This window comes from Calypte anna, chromosome 1 (genome assembly GCF_003957555.1).
Source record: "Calypte anna isolate BGI_N300 chromosome 1, bCalAnn1_v1.p, whole genome shotgun sequence".
Lineage (NCBI taxonomy): Eukaryota > Metazoa > Chordata > Aves > Apodiformes > Trochilidae > Calypte > Calypte anna.
This window is the reverse complement of record NC_044244.1, coordinates 67296603-67322158: the sequence shown is the minus strand read 5'-3', so window position 1 is coordinate 67322158 and position 25556 is coordinate 67296603. Positions and strand designations below refer to the sequence as shown.

The 25556-nt window shown below is 38.0% G+C and overlaps 1 protein-coding gene across 1 annotated transcript in view; it reads right to left on the bottom strand.

Annotated features, from left to right (window-relative positions):
- NAV3 (neuron navigator 3) overlaps nt 1-25556 on the bottom strand; it is a 264054-nt gene that overhangs the window by 75102 nt on the left and 163396 nt on the right. The window contains 1 exon segment of the mRNA XM_030463599.1: nt 24850-24969. Coding sequence (XP_030319459.1) covers nt 24850-24969 — 120 coding nt within the window.

The window sequence follows — 25556 nt, the reverse complement described above, 5'->3', positions numbered from 1 at the left end:
TTTGCTCATTTTGCTAGGATTTTTGTCTTTCCTGAAGCAGTTAAGGACATAAGTAAATGGTCTGACTGAGAGACAGTCTGCCAAAAATTATAGCAAATAGTACAGATGAGCAGGCAAAGCAGGAAGGCCTCCTTTTGCCTTTGCTTCCATCTAGCACTCCTAGATATGAGACAGATTCATTTACCCCTTTACATTAGCTGAATGCATTTTTATCCTCTTTCTTCATTTTTAAAGCTGGAAGGGGGAGGAGTTGGTTCACTGCAGAGTATGGATTCTTCATCTTTTACACATTGCTGCTTTTTATTTCTCTGAAATCAATGAATGTCACAAATACTGAGAAAAATCTAATGGGAAACTGCTAAAATGCTCCATTTATTACTGCTTGAAAAGATTCTTCCAGTTCAAAGTAAATAATTTCTAAGCCAGATTCTGAATGCATGGGACATCAGACTTGACAGCTTTTCTCAGATCTTGACGATTATTTCAGGGGAGCAAGATCTAGTGAATATTCATGTTCCAAACCTAAATTCACTGCCTTGCAATTCTTCAGACTGGTCATTTGGTTTCCTCTGGCTCTTTGAACATGTACTAAATATTCCTTGCAGAGACACTGGGCAACAAACAACAGGTAGAACCATGAAATTACCTTTTCAAGACCAGGTCTTCTCCCCCAAACTAAGGTTCTACAGCAATAGATCAACTCAAATGTTGTCTGGCTTAACCAAACTACTTCCTACATTGATTATATAAATAAATAGGTTCAGAAGCTTTGTACAAGCCATGAGGACTCCTGTTGCCTTTTGCTTAGTATATATGCATACAATCTTTATGCTTGCGATACATATATTTCAACAGGTCACTCTCCACGCTGATATTTAGCTTCTGGGAACATAATGATCTGTATTTCCTCTCCTAGAAGTTAAGAAATTATTTCATTATACCTCACAATGTAGTGCAGTATAACAGGAACATGCAGAGATAGTAAAGTACCCCACATTCTGGACCCTTTGAACGACTGAAGGGAGAATCTACCATGAAGCTGGTATAAGAAAAAAAATCTCAAAATTCCTCTCCTCTCATAGAGAGAGGAATCTATTGCAGTATTAAACAAAATTACTCCTATTAAGTGAGACCAGACCATCAGCTCATCATACTCAACACGATTCATGTACCCACTTTACAATGCTCAGCAACCCAGGTACCATTAAATACAAATGGAAAGCTAGACATCAGTTCTTATTTCTTACAATTCGGGTCTCACTTTGCAAGCTCACTTTATCAGGCAGTCCCACTTAAATTTAATATTTTAATATTAAATGTAAATATAATTTAATATTCTTACTCTGTTACAACACTCTGCATTGTGGAAGATAAGCCTTTGAAATGGGATATTTCACAGTGAACTGCCAAGCCAACGCTTTCCTAGCAAGCTGTATTTTGTAGCTAGTATTACCTTGTGCAACTGTATGAAATCACCTCCAAAGGTGACCATATGCTACACTATTCTTGGAACCTTTAGAGAACCTACGCACCAGTGACTAATCATTCAAAGTCCTAATTACTGAGATCTTCAGTTATTGCCATTTAAATGAGATGCAAAAGTCATTAGGATTGAACATGAATTCTCAGTGAGATACAGATAAGGGGAGAACACAGTATGTAGCTTCAAAAATAGAATAAAAACCTAGAAGAGGTTGCATAGCATAAAGAACCTCTGTCAGTAGACAAAGGTCTTTTATTTTGCCTTGTTTACCCAGCAGTGCTGTGCTTCCTCAAGATTTTCTACTCGGAAGCAACAGCACTGGTGTCAGGTGTAGGAAGAAGGAAGGAGAGCACATGAAGGTCCCATTGATGAGACAGCTGCCTGGCAGTGGTGGCTGGAAGCCAGAAGCTGTGTTGGTAGGCAAAGATAAGCAGAAAACAGAAGGCAAATCCTACTTATACCTGCCAATGACTGCTTTACCCCAGCCCAAACCTCTCTTTGTAGGCTGGATGTGAGTTCATCTCCTGCAGTGACAGCCCTCCCTTCTTTATTGCAGCAGTGACCTTTTCCTACAGGGCTCAACAGCACTAATCTGCTCTGTCAGCCATCCTAGGAACCATGGGATGGTTAACTTATCTTTAACCTTCAAATGGAAACCTTAGGCTTCCCAGCAAGCAGAATTAGGAGCTGCTGCCAGAACCAAATCATTAAGGCCAAATGAGTTCATTGACAGTGTTGTCGCTGCAATGAATAGCCTCATCTCAGCTGCTGCAAAAAATATTGATTAAAAGGAAAGATTTAAAAGAGGTGGCTGCAGTTGTTTTCAAGAAAGGAACCTGAAAGGAACCTTTTTTTCAGAAAAAAGGAACCTGAAATTTATTTTTTTTAAGTTGAATTATTTTATCTAGCTTCATTCTCACTGTTTTTCTAACCAGTTTACTGTGAATTGCTCTATTTTAATTCAATATTCAGATATCTGGTGGATGAAAATATAATTAAATATGTTTTGCCTATGCTAGTTTTGTCATCATTCTATGAGTATTTCCATTAAATTAATTATATATTAACAGTGCAATGAATATTAAAAAGTCCTCAGTGACAACAAACCCTGTGAAATACCACAATTCTCCTGCTACCTCTTATTCTATGTGCCAAAAAGAATTTTGAAACTGCTCAATCTCATTTTGGTTTACTATTTTTTTTTCTAGCAAAATGTTTACTACAACATTTTCTGTGGGTTAGCATTCAATAGACAGACCACCAACAACGAGCACACTGTTTTATAATATCATCAATGAAATCAGGATATTATTCTTGATCACATAAGGATCTTTCCCTGATTTCTCACACATCTGGTCTGGGAGGTGACTCTGTTATTTTATGGCAGATATTAGGTATCAGTGAGAGGGGGTATTGAAAGCCTTATTAAGTAGCTTTTTCCAGAAATCTGTATAAAATACGAGGAAGCAACACTACTGAAAAACAGCAATATGCCTGAAGTATTCTTTTTCATCATTTCTTAGCTGTTTGTCAAATATAAAATATTCCTCCCCCCACATGAGAATTATGTAAATAACATATGCTTGTATATATTGAATAATGTGTCAGGATTACTAAGCAATGACTTGATTCTCTGTGCACCGTATTTCCCTGGTGTGGTTCTCCATTTAACTTCATGAACCAACTCATATTGCCTATCTGCCTTCAGAAGTTCACTGAGCATTATTTTCAAAATGCTAGGATGCTTTTTGTCCAATACATCAGATTATGTGGTTATCAGGGAACATTTCTGCCTGTTGTTTATACTAAGTGCTAACTGTACCTTCTGCCTTACAGGAAATCAGTGGAATGATTTATCAAAAAGAACACATACTATCTGATAAAAGCATCTTTTCTAATTCAGTTTTTGAAGATTATGAAATCTGTGCCTTTTCTTTTTCTGTTCTGATCTTCTTATTTCTGGTTTTATTGAAATAAGGATATTTTCTTGTTTCCTTAATTGCTGGTTGTAATATTATTTTTCTTTCCTTTTTAGCCTTGTGTGTTCTGACTGCTTTTCGAACAGTTCTCTCACGTATATTTCTTTAAATTTCTTGCTTCTACCGTTTACTACTATTTTTTATTATAGCATTTTGTGTTACTGCATTTGAGAAAATCTCTATAAAAACCCAACCCAATGAAAAGGAGCAACTAAGCAAGATGCTATGGGCAGATCATAAAATTGTTACTAGAGAAATAGAATATTGCTATTTAGCAGGAGTGCAAAATTAGACAAAATTAGATGAAACAACAAAGGAGCTTCCCGATCTAAATCTCTAATTTCACAGACCCACCTTCTCAGTATAAAACACTCTAAATCAACTTTCCTTGAACGGTTAAATTCCATCTATTTTAAACAGGCTGTTTCAGGATTTCTCCTGAAAAAACCCCAATATTTAGTACTCTGAGAGAAAAGCATGACTGAGTAGTTAAGGAATAGCAATAAGTGATGGCTTTGATTAAATCTGAACAATGGCTGTGAAGTTAAATTGTTAAAGGTTTTTTTTCAGTGATTATTACTAATAGTTATCATACGATTTCTTCTGGTATCTTCTAGAAATAATATTCAGATATTTTGGTTGAATTTACTGCCTGAACATTTGAGCAACATGCAAATGAGAGTCTTTGCCCCAGAAAGTTTCTGATTTCTGTAGCATTTAGGATGTGACAGGTGGGGTGATGAACATAGAAGAGTCAGCAGTGACCAGCTGCAGAACTGAGGAAAGAAGCAGATGAAAAAGCTAGAGAGAAAAATTGTTTGCCTAATCAATAACATGAAAAGTAAAGGTGCAGAAGGCAGATTTATCACACTTAAGAGGATGCTGACATTTTCTTGGTGTAGAAATAAAGCACAGGAAATATATGGATTCTTCTAAGGAAAAAAAGATAGTTATAAGGCTATTGAAAACTTATCTCTGAGGGTCTAGAGGGGTGGATAGAGAGTCTACAAACCAGCAGATTCAATAATCCAGTGTTTAAGACAAATATAACCCTTTCCTCTCTATTTCTGTAATTGCAAAATAAGGAAAATATCACTGGGATGCTTGGAGTAACAATGAACATTTATAAATGAAGACAATGATACAAAATTATAAATACTGAGTATTTCCTAAGAATGGTGATAGCATTATAATAGAAATATTTCTTCCCTGTTTCTTTGGAACTCAAGGATTCAGCAGTAGGAGCTGACTGCTCATTTCCTCTTCCAATATATACAGTAAGATATAATATCAGCTAGGTCTAATATACAGCACCATGCTGTCAAGCAAATATTGGTAAATAACTAGCAGCTGTGAATGACACTGCCAGGGTAAATTTTTAATTATCAGTTCATCAGATTGTAATAACCAAAACAGCCATTTGAGCCTAATGCTTCTTTGCAAAAGGCTTTGATGAATAATTTATTTTCTTCATATTCATTAGGAGAATATTTCAACTGCTTTTTTGTCCCCTTGCCTCATGGTGTCATTATTTATCTGCCAGCTCCCTAAGATGACTCTTGTGCTTTCTCTTTCACAAGCTAAAAACACAGCATGCTGCATCATTGCTGGCCATCTAAGGTCACATCCTCTTAGATTTTAACACCCATCTGTTTGCTAGGTGATATTCAAAATCAAGCAGCTTCAGTCACAGAGCCTGCGTGGATTTAGAAATAATTTCTTTACCGAGAGGGTGATCAGGCATTGGAATGGGCTGCCCAGGGAAGTAGTGGATTCTCCATCCCTGGAGATATTTAAAAAGAGACTGGATGTGGCACTCAGTGCCATGGGCTGGGAACTGCAGCGGTAGTGGATCAAGGGTTGGACTCAATGATCTCTGAGGTCCCTTCCAACCCAGCCAATTCTATGATTCTATGATTGCTACAGTATGAGGAGGCAGCACAGCTTGTGAGCACCCCTGCTTCCTCTCCTACAAATGTGCTTGTACACTCCACACATACAGAAAGACATTGACATATAGATGTGTACCTGAATATGTGCACACGTCATATGGATACACACCTGCAAGTAGAGCACATGCCGGCATTGGTTTGCCTGGGAGCTGCTTTGAAAAGACATATTCTGCCTACCCTGGCACCCCTCAGCAGTCCCACTGCAATATACTGATACACATCTAACTTTCTGATTAGTGACTTACAGTGACAGGCTTTCTGTAGAACAGAAAATAACATTTTGAATTTATTCAAGTCTTCTGTATCTTAGGGGTGTGACATGATGAAGAAAACCCCAAGATTTTGTCTCTTACAAACTTGCCTACTGCAAAAAGCATACACATTTCTTTGGTTGGCCTTGGGAAAAAAACAGTCCGTGTAGATTTATTGTTCTATGTCAACTTAAAAACAGTAAGTGACATAGTATTAACCCAGGAACTTCAGACTTTTGCCCTGTTTACATGTTCAATTCGAGATTGATGTTCCACTTTTTGATGCTTGGGGGTTTTTTTAGTAGTTTTTGTTTTCAGTTTTATTTCTTGTTGGTGGTTGGTTTTTTTTCTGGGTTTTTTGGGTTTTTTTCTGGGTATTTGGGGGTTTTTTTTGGGTTTTGGGTGGGTTTTTTTGGTTTTTTGGTGGTTTTTTGTTTGTTTTGTTTTGTTTTGTTTTGTTTTCAGGTAAAGAAATTAAATTCAGGTAGGCTGAAGAAGAGTACACTTACTTAATAATGTTCTAATGATTCCACTAATTTGGTATTGTGTTTTCTATACGTATGGGCTGGAACACTGATGTAAGCTTACCATTTTTTGTTAGCTAAAAGAGGAAAGATGAGGGCTTTTTGTAGAGCCAAAGACAACCCATGTCACAGTAATTTTCCTGCCTACTCTTCTGATGCCTCTATTAGAAAGATGTCTAATAATAAAGGCTCCTTTATTAAGATAATAAAGAGCACCTGCACATAATACAAAGAGTCTGGCGGAAACCCAAAGAACGTTCATCCTTTTCCAAAAATACTGAAAAACACATTTTATTTTGTCTCAGAAAGCAAAGCAGACTCTGCATTTAAATTATACAGGGGGCAATATTCATCCAAAATGGATGATTGCTGCAAGGCAGGTCCACAGTTTATTTGGAACTAAACGACGTTTGGTATTAAAAATGAAATCATTCTTAGGCTTTGAACTTAAATATCAAAGTCTATGACAAAATAAACTTTTGCTGAGAGGGTAAGGAGGATTCTGGTTAGCTGTGTTTATAGCAGAAAACGTACCAGAATCTCAGTCAGGAAAATAAGGGGAGTTGATTTAAAAATTCCAGCCAGTCACCCTAGATCTCTCCTTGGTATCCTGAAGCTCTCTTATCTCCCATAAATGTCGTCTTGAGTTAAAGCCAGAACAGACCAAATTAAAGTTACTGCTTGGCTGAAACTGCACCATAAAGAAAAGGACAAAACCAAACCTAAACAAATTAAATAAAAATTAAAAATAAAACCTCTGTCAGCCAGAAGGTTCAGAAATGGCAATAATATGGCACACCACATCTAGCCCATAAATTACTCCAGTTAGACCCTAAGATTAAGATGTGGGCCACTAATATAAAGATGGAGATGGCCCCAAATGGTTTTGATATGTGGGGGGGAAAAAAAACCAAACTAAAAAACCCAACCTAATTACAAAGGAGTTCTTTCCCCCTTTCTGCATTAATAGATGATAGCAACACTTCAGTTGGAGAGCAGATTGGAAAGTGAGTAATGAAAGAAAAATACAAATGCAGACAGCAAAAACATTTGAAGCCTTTTGCAGTTTGAAGCATTTCCCAACTTGGGAAACTACGTCCCCCTCTCAAGCTACAGCCTTCCTGGCCATCATGTTTGTTACCACCCATGTTGCAAAGTTGAGGTAATTTTTTTGTGTTCCACATCAGCAGCATTTATCAGGATGCCAATACCTTCTTTCCAAATTCAATACTAATAATGGCCTTTTCCAATTTTTTCTCATTCTTGACTACTGTTCCTCTCTCCAGAAGTCCAGGCAGAACCCATTATACAAATGTACAAGAATGAACCCAAGTTTTAGGAGATTAGTATAAAATATTGAAAGATGAAAAAAGGCAGGATTTTTGGAATTGGCACACTGGACAAACATATGACATCACCAAATCAGACCCAAAAAAGAAAGACAATCATCTTCATAAATATAACTGGTGTCCTGGTTTGGGCCAGGATAAAGGTGATTTTCTGTCTTGTACTTTTGCTTTTAGCTAAGTCTCTTGTAAGTAGTTGCACTGCTGAAATTAACAGCAAGTTTCTCAGACAGTGTGTGCTTCTAGGACTGATAACACTTGATGTTTATAGTTACTGCTAGAGACTGGTGTGCAGAGCCAAGAACACAGCTCAGCTCTGAGGAAAACTTTTACCCTCCAGAAGGAATAAAAAGGTCCCACCTGCAGCCCTCCTTTGGGGAGGAACGGACAAGATAGATGCCAGAATTGACCAAACAGAGTATTCCATCCCATACACCTCATACTCAGTATAAATTTGAGGGATCACGAGGGCCAAGCCAGATTTCCTGCTTCCAGCTTCCAGCTGCCTGCCCTTCCTGCCCTTCCTGCTTCCCTTCCTTCACCCAGCATCCTGGGAGGATTCCATCCATTCCTCTGCCTGTGGTCCTGATCCGTGCCAGCCCATATCTGTGTGTTCCTGCCTCCAGTTCCCGACTGCTGCCGACTCCAGGAGTCCAGCCTGGACTTTCCCAGGGCTGCCCTGCAGCCTCGGTGGTGACGTGAGAGTTATTGGGGGGAGAGGGGAGGAACGTGGTATCCATTTTCCTGTATATTTGTATATATTTTTCCTATTTATCATTACTCTTTCATTAAAGTTGTGTAGTTTAGTTTCCAACCCATAAGTCTCTCTCCCTTATTCTCTCTCCTTTCTTTATCAAGGAGGAGAGAGAGATTAATACAGAGCATCTGTTACTCGGTTTAATTGCCGGGCCAGTGTTAAACCGTGACAACTGGACAACAGAATAGGTTCTCATGTGTACTGAAGTGACAGAAAGGAAGAGATTAAATGGTGAATTTGGATTTCAAAATTATTCCATCGCTGAACAATAATCTCACCAGCAAATAGGCAGTGGTGATAAATTTAAAAAGAGAGGATCACTATGGAAAATGTAAGGGAAAGTCTTGTGACTAATTACTGAGTAAGTAATACAATCCAGTATCTATCAATAAGGAGAACTAGAGTTTATTTTGAGTTAGTCTACCTAGAAAGGTGGAACTACAAGTAAGAGCTTGTCATTCTCTCCTTTGATACAACAAACAAAGAAATAGACAAATAAAAGCAAACCAAAGGCCGTTTAATAAAAGAGTAGGCATTCCAACAAATGGAGCTGGAAAAATAAAAATAAGACAAAACAAAACCCCAAAAAACCCCCAAAACCAAAAATAAACCAACCAAAAACATCAGCAAAATAAAACAAAAGCCAAACAAAAACCCCAGCCCAAACAAGCAAACAAAAAAAAGCCCAAACAAACCCAAAGAAAGCAACTACTAGAGTAGAACTGGTCAAACCTAAAGGACAGTCCAAGATGTATAAAAGAATTAAATATGGCTTCAAATGAAAAATTCAAGGAGAAAGAAATGACCAATGTGATTTCAAAGTTCAAAGGTTAAAGAATTTCTTTCTAATAAGGTGAAAACTGGGAGGAAACCAATTAATTACATGGTTTCAGTCAAGTCTTACAGTCAAGAGTTAATGCCAGAGAAGAAACATCATGAAGTAATTTTATGCAAATGGAAATACAGAAGGCTTTTATAAAAACATTAGAGTAAAAAGACTAGCACTAGGATGAGAAACCCATTAATAAGGGGATTTGACTTTGAATTAAGAGTGACTCAGAAATAACTGATGTAGTGGCTTTAAGAAAAAATTCATCTTCAATGAGAAAAAAATGTCTGGCATAAGTTTGGCTTTAAAAATCCCTTGCTCTACCAGTGAAAATAAAAAAAAACAAACACAAAAACCAAAAGAAAACAAACAAACAAAACCACAAAAAAATAAAAAACAAACAAAAAACCGGTTTCTAAGATTTCTCTGAAAATGTATAGAAAAATAGCAGATGGAACAGCTTCAGAGAGGATTATCAACAAATTACTAGTTTCCAGGAAATGCATGAATGATTCTATATGTTCTTGTCCAGAAACTATTTTCATTTCTGCCAAAAATAAGTAATTTAACAATGCAAAATGAAAACATACTGGGAAACAAAAAAAGACTTGTGTTATTTAACTAGTGGAAAATTAAGGCAATGTGATCATTAAAGTGAAATGGTGTATAAAGTTAAAGACTTCATACTTGCTACACACTCTACATTCATTGATTTATTTTTTATTAAAAACATTCGCTGCCATACATTTTTGTCGAGTCTCTGCTATTAGTTTAGTGAAATCTTAGTTTGATTGCAATATGAAGCCATCTGATCCTCAGGGACTGCAAGAAGTCCTGATAGTGCTGACACAAAGACTTTACTACAAACTGGCAGCTAAGTATGTATCAGAGAACTTTGAAACCACAGCACAAAGTAAAATTATCACTACATTTTTGCCACCATAGCATATTATTACAAAGTATTATGCTACTACGTGTATTTCCATTTATGACACAATAGAGCATTTATTTGTCTAGATATAGACTGTCTAGATACAGTTTCCTTCTTTTATCTAATTCATCTGGCTAGAAACTACTGAAGGTTAAACTGACATAAATACACATTCCCTAGTGTATACCAATTGCACCCGGAACACACTGATTCCTCCAGGCAATGTCTGGATTTCCACAGTTTGGGAAGGAAAGGAAATAAGTGAAATGCTTCCTTATAGTTGAGACCATCTTAAAGGGTTATGGAGCAATCATTTGGCTACATAGAATCACAGAATTGGCTGGGTTGGAAGGGACCTCAGAGATCATTGAGTCCAACCCTTGAACCACCATTGCGGTTGCTAGACCATGGCACTGAGTGCCACATCCAGTCTCTTTTTAAATATCTCCAGGGATGGAGAATCCACATGTAGTAGCTGGCAAGATCTGAGACACAAAGCTCAGGGAGCCACACCATCTCTGCTGAGCTCTTAGATCCTTCTGAGCTGCCAGTGGTGTTGCAGGGACACTTAGGGCTCTCTCTGCACCTGGCCATCATTTAGCACAAAGGGCCCACCATATTCCTCCAAAGGAAGCCAGAACATCCATGTCAAAACCAAACCAGACAGAAATGCTTATATTTTTTCAGTCAGCAGATTATAAAATAATTTCAGAGTATTGAATCACAGCTATAAAGAAAAAAAAAAAAAAAAAGGTTAGGTGTAGTTGGTGACTCCCTTCAGAGGAGAACTGGAGGACCTATATGGCAACTGGACCCATCCCAAAGGGAGGTTTGCTGCTTTCCTGGGGCCTGGGTGAGAGATATTAGTAGGAGACTCCCTGAGCTAATTTGACCCTCAGGTTATTATCCACTGTTGGTAGTCCAGGCTGGCAGCCATGACACTGATGGAAGAAATACCAGGGCCATTAAAAAGGGTTTCAAGGTGCTGGGTTGATCAGTTAATGGTATAGGAACACAGGAGGTGTTTGCCTCAGTTCCTGCAGTAACATTTACCCCATCCTGCAGTAGGGATGAATGAGGAGGGAACTAAGAAAACCCATTTTATCAATAGGTGGCTAAAGGATTGGTGCCATCTCCAAAATTTTGTGTCTTTTGACCATGGGGAAAATCCCACAGTACCCAGGCTCCTCAATTCAGATGGGCTTCACCTGCCTAGCAGGGTCAATAGGACTACAGCCCATATGTTAGTGGGGCTGATCAGGAGGGCTTTAAACTAGGTTTGAAAAGGGAAGGGATTGAAACCAGGCTCTCCAGAGATGAGCCTAAGGGTGGAAAGCCTGAGTTAAGAGTGAAATCAGCAGCCCAGCTGGAAATGCATGTACACCAATGCACACAGTATGGGTAACAAACAAGAGCAGCAGGAAAACTCTGAGGTAGTCATCATCACACTCCCATGACTGGAGTGCTGCCATGGGTGGCTACAAGCTCTTCAGGAGGGACAGACAAGGTAGTAGAGGTGGAGGGGTGGCTCTGTATGTTAGAGAGTCTCTTGACTCTGTAGAACTCAAGCTCAGTAACATTAAGGTTGAGTGCTTGTGGGTCAAAATCAGGGGAAAGGCCAACAAGGCTGATATCCTGGTGGGAGTCTGTAATAGACCACCCAACCAGGACGATGAGGGTGATGAACTATTCTACAAGCAGCTGGCAGCTGTCTCAAAATCACCAGGCCTTGTTCTGCTGGGTGACTTTAACCTGCCAGGTGTCTGCTGGGAACTCCACACAGCAGAGAACAGGCAGTCTAGGAGAATCCTAGAGCCTATAGAGGATAATTTCCTACTCCAGCTGGTAAATGAGCCCACCAGGGATGGGTCCCCACTAGACCTTCTGTTCACTAACAGAGAGACGCTGGTGGGAGATGGTCAGAGGCCACCTGGAGCACAGTGACCATGAAATAACAGAGTTTTTAATACTCAGGGATGCAAGGAGGGCCACCAATAAAACCTCTATGCTGGAGTTAAGGAGGGCAGATTTTGGCCTTTTCAGAAGACTGATTCCGAGTGTTCCCTGGGAAACAGCCCTTGGAAACAAAGGGGTCCAGGAGGGATGGGTGTACTTCAAGAAGCAAGTGTTGAATGCACAGGAGCAGACTGTCCCTGTGTGCTGAAAGGCAAACCAGAGGGGAAGATGACTGGTCTGGCTGAACAGGGAGATTTTAGAGGAAATTTGGGTTAAAAAGAGAGCTTACAGTTGTCTATGGAAAAAAGGAAGGGCTACTCAGGAAGAGTTTAGGAATATAGTTAGGTCATGTAGAAAGAAAATTAGAGAGATGAAGGCACAATTTGAACTTAATCTAGCCATTTCTGTTAAGGAAAACAAAAAGTCTTTCTACAGATACATCAATGGCAAAAGGAGGGGCAGAGAAAACCTCCATTCTTTGTTGGACATGGGGGGAAACCTGGTTATCAAAGATGAGGAAAAGGCTGAGGTATTTAACACCTTCTTTACCTCAGTTTTCAACAGTCAGACAGGGTGTCCTGAGGACAGAGGCTTCTAGGGCTTGTAGAGAGAAATAAGAAGCTGAACAGCCCCCCTGTAATCCAGGAGGGAACAGTTTGTGACCTGCTGAGCCACTTGGATCCTCACAAGTCTATGGGACCAGATGGGATCCACCCCAGGGTGATGAGGGAGCTGGGGAAGAGCTCCCCAAGCCGCTCTCCATCATTTACCAATAGTTCTGGATCACTGGGGAGGTCCCAGATGATTGGAAGTTGGGGATTGTCACAGCAATCCACAAAAAGGGATGGAAGGAGGACCTGGGAAACTCCAGGCCTGTCAGCCTGACCTCAGTGCCTGGCAGGGCTATGGAGCAGATCATCCTCAGTGCAATCACACAGCACCTACAGGATGGACAGGGGATCAGACCCAGCCAGCACGGGGTTAGGAAGGGCAGGTCCTGTCTGACCAACCTGATCTCCTTTTATGCTCAGGTGACCCACCTGGGGGATGAGGGGAAGGCTGTGGATGGAGTGTACCTGGACTTCAGCAAAGCCTTTGACACTGTCTCCCACAGCATTCTCCTGGAAAAGCTGTCAGCCCAGGGCTCAGACAGGAGCACTCTGTGCTGGGTTAGGAACTGCTGGAGGTAAGTTCCCCTGTAGGATATGCTCCTTTTGAATATTTTCTTAGGAAACTACTAAATAATTTTGAGTAATCTCTAACTGTAAAGAAAATTTACAGTGTGCTAAAGCAATCATTTTGAGGAAGTTTTTAATGCAAATACTATATTGTTTGTAGGGTTTGCACTGGTGACCCAGAAGAAAGAAAGCATCATGGGGGAACCAGTGTAGGAGCTGTTCTGTCTTTTTCAGTGGGGCCAAGTATTAAAATGTATATAATAAATGTTAGGCTGATTAAATTTTTTACAGGCCCACAATATTCTGATGAGATTCCTTCAGCAAGCATACATACACATCTTTTAAAATCACAGTGGTTCAACATACTGGTGTTTGTTCTCTTAAGTGGAATAGAAAAAGACAGGTAAGAGTGAAATCCATGTCTAACAGAATTCCTTTAAAGAGTGAAGGCTTTCTGTGGGAATTCCTGAGGGAATTCTCCAGGGTCAAGTGAAAAGAGAAAGTAACTTGCTAAATTTACGACTTAAGCATCCAGCTCTTGCATTTAATCATGTACCATTCATAAAGACATCACAACATATTTGACATGATTTTTACATTTTGGCACACTCTTGCAAATAGTATTTTGGAAAAACTTTCAAAGATACACTAGAGGACAACACAACTGTGGAAGGTTCAGTTGTTTTAAAATCACTTAGGTGTATTTCTGTTTGTCTAAAAGAATAATAGTAAACATGTAAAAATATAATTCCCTCCACTGTAAATATAGTTTTATTTACATTTTCATGGCCTCAATAGTGCAAGTGATCCTAAAACAATCACATTACTTACAGTCCTCATTTTTTTAAATGTCAAGGTCCTTATTTTTTCCTATTTTTTCTTTCTAGACCATCCTGACTCGGACTTTTAAGTACAAATCCTATAAAATCAGGATACTTAAGTTGGGTTCTCTTCCTAGGATTTGTGTTGGACTTTCATCCCAGATTCTCCTTGCAAAACACAATTGAGATACCAAGGACAAAACATTAAGCTGTTACCCAAGATAAGGTGGTTTCCCAGAAACTGGTAGCATGAACAACAGAACTTCCTAAGAAATTAACTTGGAGTCTTGGTTAGTCTCCTCCCAAATATACTATTATTTGACATAAAAATGAAAACACTGTCCTTAGTTCTCTGCTGTATTATATATATATATATGCTCAGCAATTCAGTGGCATGCTGGAATGACACTCATACATACAAGCCCAGTCTTAAAATTTCCCACTGCCAATCCAATAGAGCTATTCCAAAAGAAAATATGATGGATGACTATATGTAAAATAGCTATATAGGGAATACTATTGAAAATCTTGTTAGGATATTAACTTCCACATTTCTCTGGAAAGCTCTACATTATTGTTGTCAACCTTATTTTTTTTAGAAATACAATTAATTAATTTTCCTACATGTTTTTCCACTGAGTTTATCCCCCTCATATTCATCCATTTCTCAAGACTGAACTAAGGTGAGAGAAGGAAAGAGAGAAATCAGGGAGTCATAGATTTATTTCTCTACTGAGCAAAGGGAAAATACTTGTAAAATACAACCAATTAATTTATTTTCTACTTTATTTTTTTATTTTTATTTTCTATGCCTCAGAAGAATCGGGTCATACGTGACACACTAAGGCGATTCTTCATGGAGGGGAAGGATTCAAACTGAAAGAGGAAAAAGAGCAATTCTTGAACTTTAAAGAAATATTCTGATTTCTTTTTCAGTAGCTTTGCTGTACAGAAATGGTTTTCTTAGGATGGAGCCTTTATAAGATCCTCTGGAAGGTAACTCCTTCCATGAATGGACTAACCCTGGATCATGGATCACAAGATGTCATATTGTGCTACGGCCGATGTAGCTGCATAGAGGCTTCACTTCAGTAGCCTAATGGAATTTCTTGTATTTAAAATAAAAAACCCCCCAAACAAACAAACAAAAAAATGAAACACCACCTTTTTGTTTGTTGGTTGGTTGGGGTTTTTTTATTTAGTTCTTAAAAAAATTCATAATACCACATAAACCAAAAGCTAGCTGTGTTCCTCACACAGTTAATAGAAAGAGATAAGAGATAAGAGCCCCCAGATGGAAGTTCGTGAGTCATGAAGTTTAAACCCTTATAGATCACCTCTTCCTTCACATAACTCAGTACTATGTCCTTCAGTCACTCCAGACACAGAATATTCATTAAATTCTGCCTGGTTTGGTATTTCAGTCTGGCAATAAATGCCTTATAGAAAGCTGTAGGCTTGATTAAATTAAATATATATATATATATTAAAGATTAGTACAGTCTGCCTTCATTTCCCAAGTCTACTTCCTAAAGTTCACAGTTTCACTACTAAAACTGTGTGTACACTTCTAGCCTGAATCAGTGTAACTTCAAATTGTAGGCACTGGCTGTCAATAGCTGTCAATATTCATCTGTTCATTGATGAACAGCCAGCAGACATGTAATGCTTCACTTAATGTTTTCTGATTCTGCAGATTCTTTCCCAGAAACTGCTTCAAATACTGTCCAATACTGAGCTCCCAATCAAAATTTGTTGAATATTATGATATAAAAGACTCTAGCTTACATCAATAAGATTTATTTCTAGATAAAATACTTGGAGGAATGACAAAAACCTGTTCTGTCTATTATTATATTTCCCAGGAAAATGCAGTAATTTCAAACACTACACGTGATTTTAAGCCACAATAAAGCAATTTTTGCTTTTCTGAATATAACTACATAGAAATTAATGGAGTTAGCAGCCATTTTACATTCTATTTTATAGTATGAAATGGCTCTAGAGCATATTATGATAAAAAGGAACATAAGAGAAAGCTTAGCACATTGGAAATTAAAGCTCATTCACACAAGCTTGTTTGGTCAGGTAAATTGTAATTAATAAATATTATTTCTTATTTCATGCAAATAATGCATTTTAGAATGCTCAATCCACTACTGAGTGTAATACTCAATTGAGTATAATATTATGGTTTGAACTATAATCATTATGCATCCTTTTGCACAAAACTTTTTCTGCAAAATGCATGGAGTTCCACTCTTTAAGTTCACACATCTGATCCTGCTTAAATTGTTATGACAATATTTTGTTTACAAAGGAAATCTTTGAAGACTTAATGTTTTAACAATCAGATACAGATGAGATTAGTGCTGTAACTTCAAAAGAAAATAAACTCCAAGCACATTGCTGCATTTAACATTTCACTGTGCCAAGATATGATTGTCCCAAGGGCCTCAGGAGGAGCAGGAAACCTTCACCATCGGTGCTTTAGACTGAAGAGGGAGGATCATCTTTTCCTCTCTCCATCAAAAGAAGACTCAGAGGTGGCATAGTTAAAATTTATAAGTAAAATGTTGATACAAGCAAATGGAGGGGATTTTTTTCTCCAAGGGAAAGCTTAACACATGTTGGGCTCTGCAGTGAGCATCCTACAGCAAGGGGGATTCTCTGCATTGGCGGGGAGTTTTTCTGTCGTGCTGGATTTGGATCTTTCACATACTGGACCCTTTCCCTTCATGCTTCCTCTCTTTGAACACTGTCTTTAGTGAGCCTAGTTGAAGGTTCATTTCCTTTTTCAGAAAACAAAAGGCTCCTGTTCTTTTTAAACCTGCACAGCTTTAGATACATCCTTCTTTTAATTTTACCTAATCATAGATAACCCATGACCAGCTTTTGGTTGGATTCTGACGATCTTTTTTAGACACTAATGATGAAGTTAGGAGGAAGAGCAGGTATACAGAACAACAGCAAGCAGCTGTCAGAGCGCTAGAGGTCTGCTGAAACTCCTGGATCCTAACGTTCTTTAAAGTGAATTTATACCTAATAAATCCAAAGCAAAGGATTTTTTTATAGTGTTTCAAATTAATAACTTCCTATGCAAGTGCCAACTGGAAGGTTCTTAAAACTTGTATGTTTTGTTTGCAAAATGTGCATGCATATACATACCAAGAACTATCTCTGTCTGGTAAGTACAAAGTATAAACCAGTTCTTAAATAAATGACTTAAGAAATAAGTATATTTTATTCCACAAGCAAGTAGGTCTCTCTGAGGCAATTTACAACAAAAGGCAACTTCAGAGATCATAAGCTGCTGCATCTCCAATATTATCAGAATCATGAGTTCTAAATTCAGTATCATAAAGCATCTATTTGTCAATGTTAGAACTGTAATCTCAATTGCACCTAATTTATTGAAACTTTCAATGTGATTTTTGTTCAATAGACATGAAGGAGAGTAAGATTACAGAATTTTTTCCTCCAGCCATCAAACAAGTCAATACATTTTAAGGAACTTCGTATGTTCATGGACTTCAGGACTAAAGAATGTATAACACAGGAAAATCAAGTTCTTTAATTTCATATTTCAGGCAGGCTATTTTGTGTAATGATGTACATCCTGCTACTTATGTTTTTTTGTAACACGAAGGTGGGCAGTACAATGTTCTTTGCTGAAAACAACCAAGTAGTTGAGTGGATCAAAATGATGCTGCTGCTGAAACTGTAAACTGTGCCTTAGGTAGTTGTTACTAAACACATTGGTACCCTCTTCAGAAGTGGATTACCATCCACATTTTTTATGAAGGGAAGTATTAGAAGTCTGTTCACATACAATAAAGTCCAGCCTCACTTAAAATAACTTAGAAGTACCCAAACAAAACTTTGAGATAAGCTGAAATAAAGAATGCAGATAGACTGCATGAAATTAGTACCTAGATTCACATCATCCACTTTGAAAAAGTAGATTTGTGAGAACGTTTAATGTGTTAGCTGCAAACAGCCAGCCTTCAGTTTAATGACCCTACAGCAAACTATGCTCAGCTCATTTAACATTGCATGTGAATGTAATTTGCTTCCATTCCTTTCAAAAGTTTAAAACCCAGTTTCCATTAATTCCTTTTTCGTATAGACTGAAATTATTTGACAAGGTTCCTCTTTCTGTCACTTGATGAAAAATGAAAAAGCGAAGACTTTTTTTTGCCATTCATTTCATATAATCACTTGCAGCTCACTCTTGTCTTAAAAGTAAACCTTGCCTTTTCTGAATGTCATTTCCTTATGTAAGTTGGGTGCAAAGAAGTGTGTCTGCAGGCATGAAGCTGCAGGATCATGACAGTTTAACATCCTAACGACAGCATGCTAACAATACAGTTTGTTTATGTCACTGATATTAATAAAGTATCTGAACTTAAAAACTCACACAGCTGTTAAACACTTCCATGTTTTGGTCTGTGGTTCTATGGGCAATTTTACATAGAAAGCTGCCTCAGAGAAGTAGATCAAAGTCCAGTTGCTCTTATTACTTTGTATTGTCCAAATCCCTACTTTTGAAATCATGACCAGAAACAAAGTCATACCAGTTCAAATACCATTCTTTCTAAATTAATAATGCTGAAGAAAATAATAGTAGTGAAAATTTATTTGTATTATGCCTTTGAAAATAAGGTTTTTATCCTCAGTGGATCCTGAATACCGAACAACATAATGAGCAAAAAACCCAAGAGTGCTTTTTGACACAGGCATTCTGGTCTTCATGTGTGGATACACACACATTTATAGTTTTTATGTTCACATATAGCATCCTTAGTTTGCAGGAAAAATAGAGTGAGATACACATTAAAATAGATACCTCTAATTACTATGCCTAAATGAGGGCATATTTACACAGAGATTATGAAAATACAGGAAAATACTATATTTTCTCAGAGAACTTGTGGATACCCCTTCCCTGGAATGGTTCAAGACCAGGTTGGATGGGCTATGAGCAACCTGGTCTACTGGAAGGTGTCCCTGCCCATACAGGGGGATTGGAACTGGATGATCTTTAAGGTCCCTTTCAACCCAAATCATTCTACAACTATATGGTACTATGATATGGGTAGAATAGCAATACATATTGTATTCCTCTCCACTGAACAACATCCCAAAGGGTTAAACTCCAAATTACATCAACAATTTCAGTGTGCTGCCAAAGCTTTATAGTGTCAGAACAGGCATTGTATTCTATTAGGATATAAAATTACTGTTCATTAGGTCTCTCAGCCTTTTCTGATACTACCAGCCATATGAAACAGGTCTGCCAGTTCAATACCCCTTTAAATTCGGGAAAAGTTCCTTTTCCAAAAGTACAATATTCCAACTTAAGGCTCATCCACTCAGACAAACACTAGAAAAAGACTTATAGTCATTGATGCAGGAAGTTAGTTAATAAACTACAGGCAAAATCTGGAAGATTTTATTGTAATTATAATTAATAATGTATTATGGTGATTATGGTTTGGCTGAGAACAAACAGGCCAACCTGAGCATGTCTGAGATAACAGCCAAATCTTCAGCACACGTGACAGATTGTGGAAGCATTTTATATACTCTCTGTGCTTAAGAGCTCTGTGTAACAGGGGCATAGATTCAAGGCAACAGCAGAGTAGCTGAAGAAGGTCATGGTAAAAGCACACTAAGCAGCACAAGCCACCTTTAAAGCTCTGGGCTACAATCAAAGAAAAGGTTAAAAAAAAACACAGTGCAATATAAGAGGAAAGTGTTTGCAGAACTTATAATGACTGTTGACTGATAAAAGTGAATGAAATTGTGGCTTTTGATAGTGCACTAAATTCAGCAAGTATGGGGAGTAGCAGGGGGTGGCAGGGCAATGGTTGAACTCAGTAGAGCTATATGCCCTAATAAAAGGGCTTGTTTAAAATTTCCTAACGGTTATTATGGAAAATTTGGAATCATTGCAACTTACTTTTCAATAAACCTTATTCTTCCCAAGAACATAATTCATTTTATGTGCTTACATCTAATCTCTTTTGGCTCATCTTAGTTTGAAAAGAGTTTTGAACTCCAAGAATGTTCCTAAAATACTCCAAGAGTCCCAGAGGGCAAATGCTCTAGTGTAGAGGAGGAAGACAGAACAATAAGTAGAAAGTAATATAATACCACTGAGATCCCAAGTTAGCCATATGCCAAGTTACAATTGCTGCAGAGCATCCACATTATTCTTTAACTAATTTCTTAAACAAGGTATATTGAAAGGAATAAGTATTTATAGACTCAAAAGAAGTCCTTAGTAGAAAAAAAAATTAAAAGAAGACTGATACAACCATTGACATCTGATGCTGCCAGTGTTGCTTCAGCCTTTCACTGAACCATTACAATGCTTTCCCTAGAAGAAGCACATATGCTGTGTTCCCCTCTACATCATTATGCTTTCTAGAACAGTATGCAAGCAACATTTAAGCCTTGGCTTCTGTTGCATTCATGAATTTATTTTTTTATGAAGTCGTTCTGAGAGCAACTCAATATTATTTTTGGTTGAGCTCTCTCAGGCTAGGTGTCCACATGGAGAGCCTTCAACCTTTTGTTTTTTGTCAAGAATTGAAGATGCAGGTGATGTCTGAAGACAGTTAAGAAGGAATCAAATTGGGAACATGATTGTGTTTTTACATCAGCTTCATGCTCTTAATTTCAATGACTTATTCCTGATTTATCCATGAAATGAGAATCAGTCTGAAAGTACACATTTGCCAGCAATGGCATTACCCTCAAAGATATCATCAACCCACATATCTGAAAAATATTGTGCTGCCAGCTCACAGAAGGAAAAACTTTTAAAATACAAGCAGAAGCTGTAATTTAGGTTATCAGAGAAAACCCAAGTTCAATTTTCACAAAGAACATGATGCTGCTGTCAGCAAAAGTTGCTGGCTTTACTGATGGACAGAATACAGAGACTTCTCTACTGCCTGCTAATTTAAATCAGATATTTCCAGCATATCATCTACTTTCTTCCTGCACACAGGTGTCAGCAGAGTCTTTTACAACAGAAAGACCAGGGCAAATCATGTCAACTATGAAAAAGGCTTATACTAATGATATCACAGAGAAAATGCCTATGTCCTTCCCATATCTACAGGGATGATAGAGAAGATAGTAATCTTCTAATGGAAGTTCATAAGACCAGTGGTAAGGCATAACTTGAAGTCCTGCTACAAACCCTATTTTATTTTTTTCAGGGTAGAAAAAATAAGAACTGAAATGCTGTGTGAGATAAGATGAAATCTTCATTACCCACACTGTTGTGAAGGATCAAAACATATTCTGCCAAGAAAAGTGATCGTATCGGTAATCTCAGCATTGCTTTTTCCACCTGATTTAATATTATAAATCATAGAATGAAAGAATGGCTAGGCCTGGAAGGGACTTTAAAGACCATCAAGTTCCAACCCCCCTGCATGTGCAGGGACATCTCCACTAGACCAGGTTGCTCAAGGCCCCATCCAACCTGGCCTTGAACACTTCCAGAGAGGGGGCAGCCACAGCTTCCCAGGGAAACCTGTGCCAGTGTCTCACCATACTCAAATTAAACAATTTCTTCCTAATCTGTAGCCTAAATCTCCCCTCTTCATGCTTTAAACCCTTTCCCCTTGTCCTCTCACTACACACCTGTGTAAAAAGCCCTACCCCAGCTTTCTTGTAGACCCCCTTCAGATACTGGAAGGCTGCTATAAGGTCACCTCAGAGCCTCCTTTTCTCCAGGCTGAACAACCCCAACTTGGTCAACCTGTCTTCATAGGGGAGGTGCTCTAGCCCTCTGATCAATTTAGTTGCTCTCCTTCAGGAGCTCTGTGTCCTTCTTATGCTGGGGACTCCAGAACTGGACACAGCACTCCAGGTGGGATCTCACAAGAGCAGAGCAGAGGGGGAGAATCACCTCCCTCAATGGGCTGTCTGTGGTCCTTTTGATGCAGCCCAGAATAGGGTTGGCTTTCTGGGCTGCAAGCACACACTGATGGCTCATGTTAAGCTTCTGGTTCACCACCACCCCCAAGTCCTTGTCCTCAGGGCTGCCCTCAATCCTTTCTTCTCTCAACCTGTATTCATGCATGGGATTGCCCCAACCCAGGTGCAGAACCTTGCCCTTGGCCTTGTTGAACTTCATGCAGTTTGCATGAGCCCACTTCTCCAGCCTGTCAAGGTCCCTCTGGATGCCATTCCTTCCCTCCAGCGTGGTGACTTCACCACACAGTTTGGTGTCATCAGCAAACTTGCTGAGGGTGCATTTAGTGTGACACACATTGTTGAAGATCAGCTCAAACAATTTTTGTGTGTGTGACATAGTAAAGGTTTTTTGATATCTGTTTTGCCAAGCACATTATTTTTTTAGCAACAGAACTCGTAACATTATTTTTTTTCCACTTCTTAACACTCCTTTTTTTCTTCTTCAAAGAACAGCATAAGGTTATGCACAAACCTCTCTCTGTGTTGACAAAGCTCAACTAAGGTTGCAAAAATCAAGCACTGAAAGGTCAAGAAATACCAGTGCTGTTTGAACATTCATAATATGGTAAATATAATTTAAAATATAAGTTAAATATAACAATGTAGTGTAGCATAATATAATTAGTAATATAATCAATAAGGTAATTTGTAATATAATATAGTATAATATAAGTAATATAATATGATATAAATTCCTTATGCCTGAATATAACAATCAAGTTTTTAATTATACATTAGCATATAGTATTTCTATGACATCTTGCTTAGATGGTGTAGAAGAGCACATGAATCCATCTTTCATTCTTTTGTAAGGTAGAGTAAATTGTATTTCACATCTGTAGGCTTTATGCTCAAAAATTACTTTTGCTCATGCAGTTTGCTAATGTCAAGAGTAGTTTGTCTGCACGTGCACAATGAAGATGGAATATATTGAGATATTTATCTGTTGTGATCAAATAAATCTTCCCTGAATATACATTAATTTAATTTTGTAAAAGGTGTTTATCTTGCATAAAATTGATCAGCTTTTCACTCAAGACCCAAAATATTTTCCTGACAAGTTCCTGCTTTACAACCTGACAAGAGACAGACTTCGAGATGAAAGGCTCAGGAACAGCAGAGTAGTTTTTAGCCAGTCTAAATAAGTTGTATAAACAAAACAAAACGCACTTATGTACAAGAAAATGCTGGACAATCTTATTGAGAATGGATGATAGTTACCCTGTGGTTTCAGATGCAAAATATGTACCTACCTGCATATTATATAGAACAAACTATCACATACATTAATAAGTAACCCTTCAAAGAAAAACCAAGTGCTTCTGTGGCACCTAAGGCTTGAGGAATACAAAGAGAAAATTTTAAAATCCCCTCATTTGGACCATTTTTTCAGGGAAAATGTGCATGGTTTGAAAACTGAGTGTGAATACTGTGTAGTTGGAAGAGCTCTAACAACTTTTCTCCCATATACAGAGACATAGAAAAACATGGGGGCTTGCAACATTCTGTCTTTAATTACGACTCCCAGCCTTTTCAGTTTCCAGCCTCTCTCCCACTTTGAGCTTAAGGTTCTTGTTCTCACATACAGCACTGAACAGAAGTCCCTCCTTCTCATATCTCATTTCTGATTTTCTCCTGTTACTGCCTGACTTCTATTCAAATTACTTTTTTTTAATGACCACTGTACACTTTTCTCTGATGTTTGCATCACATCAATGCTCACATTCCAAAGAACTGAGCTGTGCTCATTTGAATTGTTATCTACAACAGGCTTTTCCTGCAAGGTCAACAAATGCTAATATGCCACTTAAAACAAACTTCTTTTTTTAAGTTACCATTTCACTAGAGGAAAATTACTTTATTTATTCTGATGCATTTCATGCACTATTCAACTAATTCAGACTTGTGTCACAGATATATTTTTATCTGTGAACTGCAAAAGTAAAAATTTTATCATACCGAGGTCAATAACCTAGATCTTCTTCAGCTAATTTGATGGATTTGTAATACCAGATTCACTCTGTGAATCTTTTTCCCTTCCAGCTTAAATACATTTTTTTTCTTAAAAGAAAACTTGATTGTAAAAAATTGGTACTGAAATCAAACCCCTAAAACTGAAGATTGCCAAATTCCACAGCTGCTCCTTATCTCTATGATAGTCTGACCAAAACCTCAGAGTTTTAAGTTCTGCAAAAGTTGGGTTATGAATTTTCATTTCTGAAACATGGATACAAGCCACCAGTATGATTCTATTTTAAGTTCAAGGAAAAGAAAGAGAAAATGTTTGCATAATCAGCAGAAGTGCTAGGTCAGGGAAGTGTTGTTCTTCCTTCACACTGCATAGACAAAAGGATATAACCTCACTTCTCGCTTCCCACTGCTCATGGGTGCTGCCTTCTTCTGACAGCCACAGAGGGCAAAGCAGGTGGATAAATCAGAGTTCTGGTTCCAGTCAACTCTAAATGTGTGTTCTGACCCACTTTGTCAGGCACACTCAAGCTCTCTGCTGATTAGAGGCCTTATTTATTCTCCCTGTGCCCAAGTCAACCTGTAAAAATCATGTTGCATTTCAGAGATTCAAGACTGCAGGCAAGGTCTGGGCTTCTTGATATTTTCTCTTACATCTTCAACAATTCTTTCTAAGATTTTTTCTAAGTCTAACGTGACACATTTTCCTCACTTGTGGTATTTTGTGTATTGTGTGCTCAGAAACCTTGCAGTCTCAGAAACTTGCTTTCCTTTGCTATTCCTTGTGAGCAAAATGATGATATATTAGCAGATATGAAGGATGAAAAATATCTGTAAAGTTCAAATAGCTTTTACTTAACAAAGAACTATTACCTGTCTGCATCCACAGTCACATCATGAACCCCTCTCTGAATGACATCTCGAGAGGCAGCTAGATCTGGTATTCGGTTCAGACTTCTAGTATATAGGTTGAGTCCTCCATCTGTCATGTACCTGAAAATAAATGTGTGGTCAATCAGTGAGAAAAGCAGCCATCTGGCAACCATGTTTCACTCTAAAGTTAACGGACCATGGAATTCAAATGTTTGAGGTACTGGCTGTCCTGATATATGATAGACACCCAGCATGGGGAGATCAGATATACATCTATTTTCTAGGAACATTTGTCTTTTGCTCTGATGGCTTACAGGCCAACCTGCTTTATTAAAATATATTTAGAATGAAACTCTCAAGTAGCTTCAAAAATGTTAAGTACATTTTAAACACTGCACTTTTGCTAAATAATATCACATAATGGAGACATTAACTCCAGTTAAAAAGAGCAAAAAAAAAAAAAAGGAAAAAAATCAGTAACATCTATCTAAATGGGAAGATAAATTGAGAACACAAATCCATAGTTCCTGTTGGGATGCAGTCACTGAGATATGAAAGAGATATCCACTGAAGCCCTTATAATGACATTTAAGAATCTGTTTCTATCTGTGTTCCTTTAGCTTTATTTCTACAACTTCATATTATAATGAACAGCTAATGAATCGAACAGTGAGTATAGTGCTGCTCACTTACTAGCCAACCATTAA